At 34.1% G+C, this 13,207-nt stretch overlaps 2 protein-coding genes across 2 annotated transcripts in view; one reads left to right on the forward strand and one right to left on the reverse strand.

Annotated features, from left to right (window-relative positions):
• LOC128178921 (RAC-alpha serine/threonine-protein kinase-like) overlaps nucleotides 1-1,851 on the forward strand; it is an 18,990-nt gene extending 17,139 nt beyond the window's left edge. The window contains exon 11 of the mRNA XM_052846355.1: nucleotides 790-1,851. Coding sequence (XP_052702315.1) covers nucleotides 790-1,047 — 258 coding nt within the window. The 3' untranslated portion in view covers nucleotides 1,048-1,851. The remainder of the gene's footprint in view (nucleotides 1-789) is intronic.
• Nucleotides 1,852-3,071: 1,220 nt separating this feature from the next.
• Nucleotides 3,072-12,461, reverse strand: LOC128178925 (mitochondrial amidoxime-reducing component 1-like). Its single transcript, XM_052846359.1, has 7 exons — nucleotides 12,214-12,461; nucleotides 9,125-9,301; nucleotides 8,646-8,820; nucleotides 8,284-8,424; nucleotides 8,035-8,105; nucleotides 7,395-7,469; nucleotides 3,072-4,295 (listed from the first exon to the last, which is right to left on the reverse strand). Exons 1-7 carry the CDS (start codon nucleotides 12,432-12,434, stop codon nucleotides 4,184-4,186), a joined length of 972 nt encoding a protein of 323 aa, XP_052702319.1. The 5' UTR covers nucleotides 12,435-12,461; the 3' UTR covers nucleotides 3,072-4,183.
• Nucleotides 12,462-13,207: the final 746 nt, after the last annotated feature.

Genomic DNA, 13,207 nt, shown 5'->3' on the forward strand with positions numbered 1-13,207 from the left:
CTCATGATATCTCAATGAGATGGAAGTAAAGGAGTCTCGATCTTGATATTTCGATGGGATGGGAGTAAAGTAGTCTTATGTTATCTCGATAGTATTGGAGTTAAATGGTCTCGTGATATCTTGATGAGATGGGACTGAAAGGGTCTGCAATGTCTTGTGTTAGTATTATTGTTTTGCCAATACCTGTCTATGACTATCTTTTGAATATTTTCTTTTCAAATTAGGACAATATTGTGTTAATTTCAAGCTGATAATTGAGGTTACAGTACAAGAATGTGCTAACTATTTGATAACTAAAAAAAAAGCACACAAACAAAATGCAACTTATTTTTACTGTACTTTATTGTCAATTTTGATTACTTAATATCAAGTAAATTTGATAAGTCTGAAGATGATGTTATGAAAAAACCATGCAGTGAACCGTTGTTTACAACACAGCCCCCTCAAAATTAAGATTGGTCTCACAATGTGTTCTGGACTATGAATGTCATTAAAAACTTTAAATGAAATTACTCTGTCTTAATTTATTCAACTGTATATCAAAGGTTCAGTATGAACATTGTATAACAATGGTTTTGTTTTGTCTACTGTATATAGATAGGTAATGGGAGTGTTTTCCCAATCATTTTGTATGAAAAAAAATTTGATAATGTGATGGCCAAAAAATTGGACAAGTAGCTTTAAGCATGGTTTTAATTCTGACTAACACTGCTGAATGATCCAATACTAAAATAAGTCGTGTCTCATAAATAAGATTATTATACTTTGAACGCTCTCTCTCTGTTATAGATTCAGCCCCCTTGGAAGCCTGATGTCAAAAGTTCTTGGGATACAAAGTATATCCCCGATGAGTTTGCTCGCGAGATCACATTTTTAACTCCCCCTGGCCAGGAACATCTCTCGGAGAGCATGAGACACGAGTTGGACTCCATTGATGAAGAAGGCGAGCTCCCATACTTTGAGCAGTTCTCATTCCATGGGAACAGCAGTAAGAGTTTTGGCGGATACTTAAGCGAGTCTGTGAGACATACCGATGAGCTATTTTAAATGTACCGGTGAATGAATGGATGGATCAAAGCATTCTCATGGGGTCATGTGCCTCGGTTGTTACACGGTCATGTGATAGAGGTTTTGTTAAATAATGGTAGCTTAATTCAATCTCAGTATTAAGACAGAATTCTTGCTTATATTGTCATTCCTGAAATTTTCATTTGTTAAAAATTATAATGTTCCTTCTGAAAGGAACCTGTGCTAAAAAGGAAAGTATAAATAGGGTATCTACAACACAATATTATGAGTACATATGCATGTACTCAAACTCATTTTCTTAACTTTATCTTCATTCAGAATGTGATTTGTCCCCCCCAAGTTAATGTGTACTTCTGTTGTTCTTGTCAAATATTGTCATTTGGTGCAATAATTGTTCTAGCAATAGAAATTAGACACTTCTCCAATGCCAGTTATGATGCATGTGGATTATATTGTGCTGTTTTCCATTCTTCGTACGTATCCTCTCGCGTTGTAAGGGCATATAGTCAATCTGAGACTGCCAATCGGTTGGATCATTCACTGGCAAAATGATTTCAGCATTTTCAGCTATCAGAGGAATAGTATTAAACTGTATCAACAATGAAATGCATCCTAAAGTTTGATGACTTTAAAACATGCAGTGACGTACTGACCCCAAGATTCATATACCTCCAATATTTATTATGAAATCAACACTTATGGTACCTTAAAAGCACAATTCAAAAATTTATGATAAATGTGGAAGTTGTTTGGATTGGGTGTTAAGGGCTGTTTGTATCCGGAGGGGGGAAGGTGGGGGCATAATTTGTTGACTTGCACACTGATATACCCGGTAATTCTGAGATTGGACATTGAGCTTTTGAATACATGTACATGTGTATAAAGACAAACATCGCATGACTTGATGTGGTTAAGTGTATACAGCTGTATTAGCATTTAGTTTAGGGTTATTATGCATATGTAAAGAATGAGGGGGGAAAGGGGGGGGGGTAGGGCGGCATAATTTTATGACTTGCACATTGATATAATTCTGAGATTGGACATTGAGCTTGAGAATACATGTATAAAGATAAAATATCACATGACTAGAAGTGGTAAAGTGTATACAGCTGCGTTAGCATTTAGTTTAGGGTTATTATGCATATGTAAAGAATGCCTAGTATTCCAAGCTTTCAGTAAGGTGGTTCTGTACAAACATACTCACTTTCTATAGTACTGGTGATTTATACTCGTATATTCATGGTCTTTGAATAATATAGTTCATGTAATATCAATTTCCTAATTATGGTCAAAAGGCATAACTATGCTACATATATTATTTTTAATTAGAGATAATGATTTTTTTCTTTGACCCCTAATTGATTCATTCCATAAACTTGTTTTATTATCATGTTAAATCATTAGTTTAAAAAGTTAAAATTATTTGTGACAAGGATTAATGATTAATTGAATTATACTGAAATTAGGTAAATGTCCTTTCATCTTAAATCCTTTTAAAGTTTGTAAAGTTGTTAAAATGTACATGTGAAGATGTCGAACTTTATTATCTTTTATATTCCCATCCTTGTGTTTGAACTGTTCCCCTGTTTTCTCATCCGTTACATAAATATATAACAGGTATACACATCCTGTTATATGAGGTATATAACTATACATCAAAACAGTGCCATGGCTGATCACATAACAGAATAGATCTGATTCAAATTAATTGAACTGTGTCATTAAACAAATAAGGATCTATGTAATAGAATCAATGATTTGAGATTTCACATCAGTCAAATTATGCATTAAATTGTTTTACTTTTGTAAATTCTGTATTGATTTTAACTTATTTTTATTTTTGATTTAATGTTCATTGAGAAATTTTATGGAAAATTATAACATGTGATTGTTTGATAGTTTTAAACAAGACTAAGAATGGCACTCTCTTCTATCAATAAATGAATTTCTTTTTAAAAACAAATTTTATATGTATTTGTTATCTTCCTTGTTAAATATTGCTGAATCTGCATTTTCATGAAATCCCTTTTTTTTCTTTGTAAGTATAATGTTCTATTGTATTTTATGTTGTAAGAAAAGTTTATGTATTTCAGTTGATATGGTCTTTATTTTGTCATCTCTTCAAACATCCCGATCTACAGTTCATACATTTTGTACAAAGCAGACGACTACCATGTGTTTATTAAGTGTTTGCAGCACTGGACACTTTTTATTTCACGATTTTATAGTTTTTATGTTGGCGTTTTACTTTATTTTATCAGAGCCTTTGGATTTTAGACCGTCATTTTTACACCTGTTGATATATATACTATTTTTATCTGACAGCTTTAACAATGCAGAAAGCATGTTATAAGGTTCTTCCAAATCTATCATACATGTGACAAGGACCAGTGTTATGTTGTGTGTTAAAGTACCAATAAAGTTGTTTTAAAAGTTTGGCAATTTGTTTGTTTTATTGTGCAACTAAAAAATTTTCTGACAATATCTAAATCTTAATGAAATAAAATACAGACATGAAGCTGGTTAAAACTGGTATAGACCATGTTTATTTTATGCAATACAATTTGAAATGTGGCTAAGAATGGACAGTCCTTGTCAATGAAAGACACCTAGAACACGGGGATTTTTTGGTGAGGTGAAAAGTCTTGTCCATGACGGTCATTTCGGTAAATATTTTTGTTAATTATTCAAAACTTGTCTTATGAGTGATTTGTAAACACAATGTTGCATCAGATTCCCAAATGATTTTGAGATATCTGTTTAATTAAACAGTATAAACACAGAATCTGGATAAAGCATTTGTTTAGATTTATTTTTACATTGATTGTCATACTGCTTTTTACATGTATATTCATATATACCAGTATGTACATTGGTATGTGACAGTCAAATGATGTATTTGTTACACAAGTCTCTGTTGCTACACAATTGTACATATTGCTACATGTATATGTACTTATTTTCATTATGTTAGCCTTGAATTCCTGTATTTTTTTTTTAATTGAATATATCATCCCATTCAGTGAATTCATTTGATTTCTTTTTTGGCATATATATTCAACTGAGGTATTAATTTCAACAGGATTATTCAAGGGGATTGCTTCGCCTGAATCATTTCTTATTTTAGTCATTTGTTTTGGGCCTTTAGTTTTTGTCATTTCAGGAGAGCATATACAGGATCCCCAATCTGTATGGTTCCATTATTATCCAGAGCAGCATTCACTCCAAATATTGGGTCATCCCCATATGGAGGCATGCAACGGAATCTAAAGAGAAAGATAGAATCAGAAAAATAATATTTTTAAGTATCATCATAAAATGGTTCGAAAAGATGTTTAACTTCTAGGAAAATTCCTTCAAATACACAGTGAACCAGAAAAGACACTTTGTGTATCTACAAACAATCAACATAAATAGAATTATCAGATTATTACTATGGATAGATATAATGAGTGTATGGTGTTGTTAACTGTGCATGGAAAAGGGTATATTGATTGAGGTCAGCAATTTATGGATGTATGTTGTGGTTGACTGTGTATGGATACACTGGATGTATGTTGTGGTTGACTGTGTATGGATACACTGGATGTATGTTGTGGTTGACTGTGTATGGATACACTGGATGTATGTTGTGGTTGACTGTGTATGAATACACTAGATGTATGTTGTGGTTGACTGTGTATGGATACACTAGATGTATGTTATGGTTGGCTGTATTTGGATACACTAGATGTATGTTGTGATTGACTGTGTATGGATACACTAGATGTATGTTGTGGTTGGTTGTATTTGGATACACTAGATGTATGTTGTGGTTGACTGTGTATGGATACACTAGATGTATGTTGTGGTTGATTCTGTATAGATACACTAGATGTATGTTGTGGTTGACTGTGTATGGATACACTAGATGTATGTTGTGGTTGATTCTGTATAGATACACTAGATGTATGTTGTGATTGACTGTGTATGGATACACTAGATGTATGTTGTGGTTGATTCTGTATAGATACACTAGATGTATGTTGTGGTTGACTGTGTATGGATACACTAGATGTATGTTGTGGTTGGCTGTATTTGGATACACTAGATGTATGTTGTGGTTGATTCTGTATATGGATACACTTGATGTATGTTGTGGTTGACTGTGTATGGATACACTAGATGTATGTTGTGGTTGGCTGTATTTGGATACACTAGATGTATGTTGTGATTGACTGTGTATGGATACACTAGATGTATGTTGTGGTTGATTCTGTATGGATACACTAGATGTATGTTGTGATTGACTGTGTAAGGATACACTAGATGTATGTTGTGGTTGATTCTGTATGGATACACTAGATGTATGTTGTGGTTAATTCTGTATGGATACACTAGATGTATGTTGTGGTTGACTGTGTATGGATACACTAGATGTATGTTTTGGCTGATTCTGTATGGATACACTGGATGTATGTTGTGGTTGACTGTATATGGATACACTAGATGTATGTTGTGGTTGACTGTATATGGATACACTAGATGTATGTTGTCGTTGATTCTGTATAGATACACTAGATGTATGTTGTGGTTGATTCTGTATGGATACACTAGATGTATGTTGTGGTTGACTGTTTATGGATACACTAGATGTATGTTGTGGTTGGTTGTATTTGGATACACTAGATGTATGTTGTGATTGACTGTGTATGGATACACTAGATGTATGTTGTGGTTGATTCTGTATGGATACACTAGATGTATGTTGTGATTGACTGTGTAAGGATACACTAGATGTATGTTGTGGTTGATTCTGTATGGATACACTAGATGTATGTTGTGGTTAATTCTGTATGGATACACTAGATGTATGTTGTGGTTGACTGTGTATGGATACACTAGATGTATGTTGTGGTTGACTTCGTATGGATACACTAGATGTATGTTGTGGTTGACTGTGTATGGATACACTGGATGTATGTTGTGATTGATTATGTAGGGATACGTTGGATGCATGCTGTAGTGCATGGGGATGTATTTCTTTTACCAATAATGGAATGGAATATTTGTGTTGTTGTGTGTGTATGTAATTATGTATAGTCTGATTAACTATTGTAGATTATTGTATCTGGATAAGCCACGTGTCTGTTATGTTGTGGTTGACTGTGTATGGATACACTGGATGTATGTTGTGGTTGATTCTGTATAGATACACTGGATGTTTGTTGTGGTTGACTGTGTATGGATACACTGGATGTATGTTGTGGTTGACTGTGTATGGATACACTAGATGTATGTTGTGGTTGATTCTGTATGGATACACTGGATGTATGTTGTGGTTGATTCTGTATGGATACACTGGATGTATGGTGTGGTTGACTGTGTATGGATACACTAGATGTATGTTGTGATTGACTGTGTATGGATACACTAGATGTATGTTGTGGTTGATTCTGTATGGATACACTAGATGTATGTTGTGATTGACTGTGTAAGGATACACTAGATGTATGTTGTGGCTGATTCTCTATGGATACACTGGATGTTTGTTGTGGTTGAATCTGTATGGATACACTAGATGTAGGTTTTGGCTGATTCTGTATGGATACACTGGATGTATGTTGTGGTTGACTGTATATGGATACACTAGATGTATGTTGTGGTTGACTGTATATGGATACACTAGATGTATGTTGTCGTTGATTCTGTATAGATACACTAGATGTATGTTGTGGTTGATTCTGTATGGATACACTAGATGTATGTTGTGGTTGACTGTGTATGGATACACTAGATGTATGTTGTGGTTGGTTGTATTTGGATACACTAGATGTATGTTGTGGTTGATTCTGTATGGATACACTAGATGTATGTTGTGGTTGAGTCTGTATGGATACACTAGATGTATGTTGTGGTTGATTCTGTATGGATACACTAGATGTATGTTGTGGTTGACTGTGTATGGATACACTAGATGTATGTTGTGGTTGACTGTGTATAGATACACTGGATGTATGTTGTGGTTGACTGTGTATAGATACACTGGATGTATGTTGTGGTTGATTCTGCATGGATACACTAGATGTATGTTGTGGTTGGCTGTATTTGGATACACTGGATGTATGTTGTGGTTGATTATGTAGGGATACATTGGATGTATGCTGTAGTGCATGGGGATGTATTTCTTTTACCAATAATGGAATGGAATATTTGTGTTGTTGTGTGTGTATGTAATTATGTATAGTCTGATTAACTATTGTAGATTATTGTATCTGGATAAGCCACATGTCTGTTTTGTTAGAATGTGTAGGATATACATTATTTGAGTTGAGATTGAATGTGTATGAATACATTAAGAGTGACTGATGTTAAGGGACACATACTTTTTGAGGGTTTCCAATGGTTGTCTGTCTTTGTTTCTTTCTCCTGTGTCAGGGTTGACTGTTGTTAGAATACACCTTAAGAAAAATCAATAAAAATAAGTATGTGATAAATATTAGCCACATTAAGCAAAAATCAATAAACCAACACAACTATTACAGCTGTTGAAAACATTCTACATCATGCAAGAGGTTTCCCTTTTTTACCATGCGTTTTTATATGCTTATTTTGAAATAGAATTGTATAAACCAGCTATTAAGGGGCTCACTCAGTGGTCAACGAATTAACCACCTGATCCACTTCATATTCTTTAAAAAAATGTTTAGCTCTAAACTATAATTTAATATTGAAAATTTTAATTTATTTTCACTATCAAATTTTAATGTTTTCCTTTATTAATATTTAGAACGCTTATTTGTAAGGAGATTTATAAAGTATAAAAATGGCCATGAAAGTATAGAATAAAGTGTTGGTCATTGAAATCCTTTGAATTCTCTTCATTGTTTTATAATCATAGAATTTCAGCTGTTTGAAACTGACTTTGAATAAGATCAAATAGCGATTTTATTAATAAGGCAGCGTAAAGAATATTCAAGACATACACAAGTTAGTACTTAGTATTTGATTGATTTAATCATTCACCTGGTACAAGGGTCCAACATTCGGAAATATAGCGGGTTTGTTTCACCAATTCGTATTTCTTCCCAACAGTCCTGTCAATTATAGCGTCATAAAATACTACATGATTGTAGTACATATATGTGCAAATTTTGTATAGGAAATCATAAACTACTTATGTGAAAAACGGCATAAAGTAATAAACTCATGTACGTGAAAATAGTATAAATTTATCTTAAGATATCCATAAATCGTGTGCGTAAGAAAAGGTACCTCGGCAAAAGCTTGGGACCCAGACACGACAATGTTTGGTCTGAAACTTTTGAAGGTGACCTTGTTCTGTAGACGGCCATTAAGATCTTCCAGCGAGGCGTCGTTCATCACCAGATAACCACCACAGTCGGAGAACAGTGCCTGGAAAGTATCACAGATTTTTTTAAATTAATTTAGTCCTTTAATTATTCTACGTAAAAATGTTTCAGTTCTCATATTCTCGTATTTCTTTATACTTTCCATCATACAATTATCATTATTGTGACGAAGATATTCGTTTTCCCAATTAACATTTGTTCTAAATGCCGATGATAATTAACATACGCTTTTATACCAACGTCCACTTATCTATTTGGCATTACCAGATCGCCCGGCTGGGCGGGGTTTCCCCACGGTTTCAACATTTTAGAGGAATCCTTCTTCGGCATGGGTCCGGAGGATACGACCAATCTAACGCCCTCCGCCTGCAGGAAGGTCTGGAACCAGCGCGCAGCCTCGTCCCCGCAGTCCATCCCCAAAACCTTGAGTCCCCACACTCTGTCAAATACCATACAATTCGCCGTATTCGTTTCGTAGTGGGATCCACCAACTAAATTTGCTTAGTTCTTAATTTAAAAGTGAACAATTGCGCAAAACTTCTTATCTATACATTTTTATGAATAATTGTAATCGACAGAATCCAAGAAATACAACAACGAATAGATATCGTGTGAGATTTTTTTTTATTGTTATCGTACCAGTTTAAAACCGTTTCAAACCGTTCATTCTATACGCCCATTGGCAGGAACGATGACTGTGCACGGTGCAGACATTGGTGGGGGTAGGGGGTCTTGTTCTTTACCTTGTCATCATCAACCTGCTCTGGTCCACAGGTGGATTTTTCGGCAAAACCAAAGTGGGCTGTCCCGGGGCGTCTAGGTGAATGTTGTCATGGTGATTAGACACGCGGACGAGGGCCATTTTGGAGTATTGACGTTGACTGAGGAAATCCCCATTTGCCCTCACCAGCATCCACTGTCTGGTTTTACAAGAAACAATTTTAATATTTCATTTTGAAGAATCGGGCTTTATTTAAGGAAAAAGAAAAACATTCTTTATGTATACCATGATGTTCTCAGCCGGGGCGTTTAAAAATAAAGCACAAAACTAGCGCTTTATGAAATATTTCATCACGGCCGAACGTATTTGATCACCTCATAATTAATATACACAAAAAATGATTCCTATTTCTTAAAAAAAAACTACTAAAATCTTTGGAGCTCTTAATAAACATTGAATAACAAAAAAATTAGACGATTTCATAAATTTTCGGAAATACGATTTATCCAATTATGCACGAAACAACGCATCATGATCCTATAAAAAACAAGATTCATGATCTTGAATTAATACACGCATAACTTAAACTTTCTTCAACTGAATTAAATAACTGAATTGGTGCACGCATCTGTTGAATAATTTTCTCCCCAACTGAATAAACTTACTCACATCAATTTAATAATTGCTCCCACAATCTTCGAATGAATTAATGCGCGTGTGATACAAATTAAGTAAATACAAAATTTAAAGGTCATATGAAACGATATCCTGACCATATTGAGTTATATATGGGAATGAGTTCATAAGTGCCTATTTAATAAGACTGACATTGTTTTTTGGATATTTTATGCAAAATGTGAGCGCCACAGTCGATCAAAATTACTTAATCGGGAAAAGTAACATTGACTTACGCGGCTTACCTCCCTTGCTTATGACGTCAGTAAGACCCAATCGCCTTATAAAGCTATGTTGTGAATACAAATATCCATGTCATTTTGCACCATTTTAAAAGAAGAAAAAAATACTATTTTATATAAAAACTTGTATAATTATACAATAATCAACCACGTCAGTATTTTTTCTCTCAAGAAATGAAATCGTGTGCGTTTTTATTTACATGTAATAGCGTGTACATAATGATATTCAGTTTCGAGACTGCAGGGAGAATAAATGGTTTTCTTCATAGATCCACATGCAAGTATAATATAATTTTAATATAAGCATATTTATATGTTTTATTTTGATCTTTTTAATGAAATTGACAAATTCAAAAATAAGTCTGATCGTTTTTTCCCATTTGCACGTTCATGCAATTCATTAAGATTTTTTTTCTAAACAACTTGTAGGCCTCATTGTGCCTCATTCGCTTCACGATATTATTGTTTGTTTCACTTTCAAATTCACAAATATGTTACCATTTAATTATTTTTAGTCTAAGAGAAATTTCTTCAAATGTTTTGTTTTTGAAACGTGTACTTGAATGTGCCGTGTTTTGATTTTAAAACGTGTATGTGCGGTGTTTACTCACAGGTCCCTTTTATCTCACTTTCTTCCGCAATGTTTTCTTTCGGTTGTTTTTTTTTTTCATTACTGATGCTTGTTCTTAATAAAATCTGTTGATTATTTTCACATTCGTTCACAACTATTTTTATCAAACAACCGATTTATTTTACCGATACATTTCTAAATCCTTAAATGTTATATATTTCCGCGATCTAATTTAATAAAACGTTAATACACGTGTACACAAAGTATTTTCTAAAGATATTGCTACATGTATATATCAATAAGTCAGAAATTTATATTATTTCGAAATAAAATTTAAGAATAATTTTACGGCATTTTATAGCAGCTCTTAAATACAAACTATGTACAGAATGCCTCAAACATTTTCATTGGCCTGCCTTATATACTTTTTTATGTGACAAAATAAATCAAATCAATTTTAAATGCTTTAATTCCCTATAAATGTAACTCAATCAATATAATGTTGGAGCATTTCTTTCGTTAAATTTCCACTCCAGTACGGGATCTTCGTCATGATTTTACTTTTGTGAGAAGCTGATATTAGATTTACTCATTAACGACCAATTAAAACTAAGTCATCTGTAGGCTACTACGAAATCAAATGATCTCATTTGAAAGGAAAGACACGTTCATATATGCAAAAATTACTAAAATTTAATCGATAAACTACTGTAAATTTACACTAGTTTTAATGCATTGTTTACATCGGTGGGTCTTTGTGACGTCATAAATCCACAAAATCAAGAACGATAAGCGGGCAAGAATTTTTTCAGGTGCTCAGTTTTCACGGTTATTTCTCAGTAATGCAAAGGCAAAAAAATCTTACATCATGTATTTTAACATTTGTTTATACCAAGCTTTATATTCATGAAAGAAAATCATAGTGTTAAAAATCGTTTCATATGACCTTTAAACAGTTGTAATGTTATAAAATTTGAACGTGCAGAGATGCACTGTCACCCAGTAAATTTAGATAGAACCATTTTAACAAGAGCTTGGAATTTGGGTAGTTGTGTCAAACAGCAATGAGACGTAGGCCTGTCCATTTCATTGCTGGCCACACAGCCATGGCTCTTTGAAATCAACACGATTTGTCTGGCTTTTGAGCCAAGACTTCGCAATCGGTGTATATTTCGCTTGAAACCAGCGTCATTTTTACTTGTTTTGATGCAAGAAATTGATAGCTACGTCTTACTGAAAGTCCAAGGCCTTGCTAAAATGGTTCTAATATGACACGTGCAACAATTTACACGGTCTAGAATTTATTTACATTACATGCAGTAATTGTGAACTTTGCAACTCTAGGATAAAGAGTATGAACGTAGTTGGTCTAAAGATTGCCATTTACTAAATACACAGGCTAAAACTTGACCAGCTCTTATCCTCTACTTAGAACTATACAACACAACACAATGTATATATAAATACATTGTACATCTTGTCCACCCCTGACAAAGACAATATAACCAAATGCTGTTTAGTACGCGAAAAATAGCTGTTATTTATGTGCATGCAGGAAATATCAGCAGTTTTAAAAAATAATTTAACAGAGAGAAAAAAAGAACGAAAGAACAAGTAAAACACCTGTCGTATAATCCTTCTGAAACCAATCCAGCGCTCTCTGCCCTAGCACTCTGTAGAGGAATCCCCGGACAAGACTTCACCGGGTAAAGGTTCAGTTCCGACACCTTCCCCACCCTCACAAACTGTCCCCGCCTGACCCGGCTCGACCACATAGAGGTCAGCCATCGCGCCAGAGACGCCACCGTCAGCGCCAAAAGAACGTGTCCTCCCTCGTCCAGCATGGTGAACCGAACCGACAAAACTGGGTCGGCAAAGAAAGATAACTCTATTGTCAACCATGAGGGTTGACTTGACCTAAAAAAAAAATGGGGGGGGGGGCGGCGATGATCGATAGCTTCTGAATGAATACAAGGGATGGATACGCGTGAATCTCCATTTTTTTTTAAATGTTATAAACACCAGGCTGAAGCTAGCAGCCACTAACAAGCAGCCACTAAGCCCGTAGAAGCTGGCAGCCAATAAGGAAATTAATTAAAGTACTGAGAGTACTCGAACAGAAAATTATATAATTAATATCAAATTGGTTAATACTTAGTAATTTGTACGAGCATTGACGACTTCCGAAGCATAAAAGTTCGCCTGGATAAGAGTTATAAATGCGTCTTTGTTGGTTAAAAATGAAATACGTCTATACGGGTCATAAGTTATGAAAATAATGTTATCCTAAGTGTAGTTTTATTGATACAAATAGAAAAACTATATGCATCGTATAAAGTGACATGCAAACGTATTATGATATAAAAGACATGATAAATTAAAGTAAATTAAAAGGCATAAAACGATACAAATACAATAAAAACCCCAAGCCAATCCAGTGTGGCAAGATAATTTGTTTACATCGAAGCTGAACATGTGCGTGTTTAAAACGTTTATAAAACGTTTATTAACAGTGATTAAACGATAAAACAAAAAACGATTTCTCTTTGGAGAAATTACAACATTGCTGTATATCTAATCTCTCCATTCTGTTAAAATACATGTACATGTATTTCAT

This window comes from Crassostrea angulata, chromosome 3 (assembly GCF_025612915.1).
Source record: "Crassostrea angulata isolate pt1a10 chromosome 3, ASM2561291v2, whole genome shotgun sequence".
Lineage (NCBI taxonomy): Eukaryota > Metazoa > Mollusca > Bivalvia > Ostreida > Ostreidae > Magallana > Magallana angulata.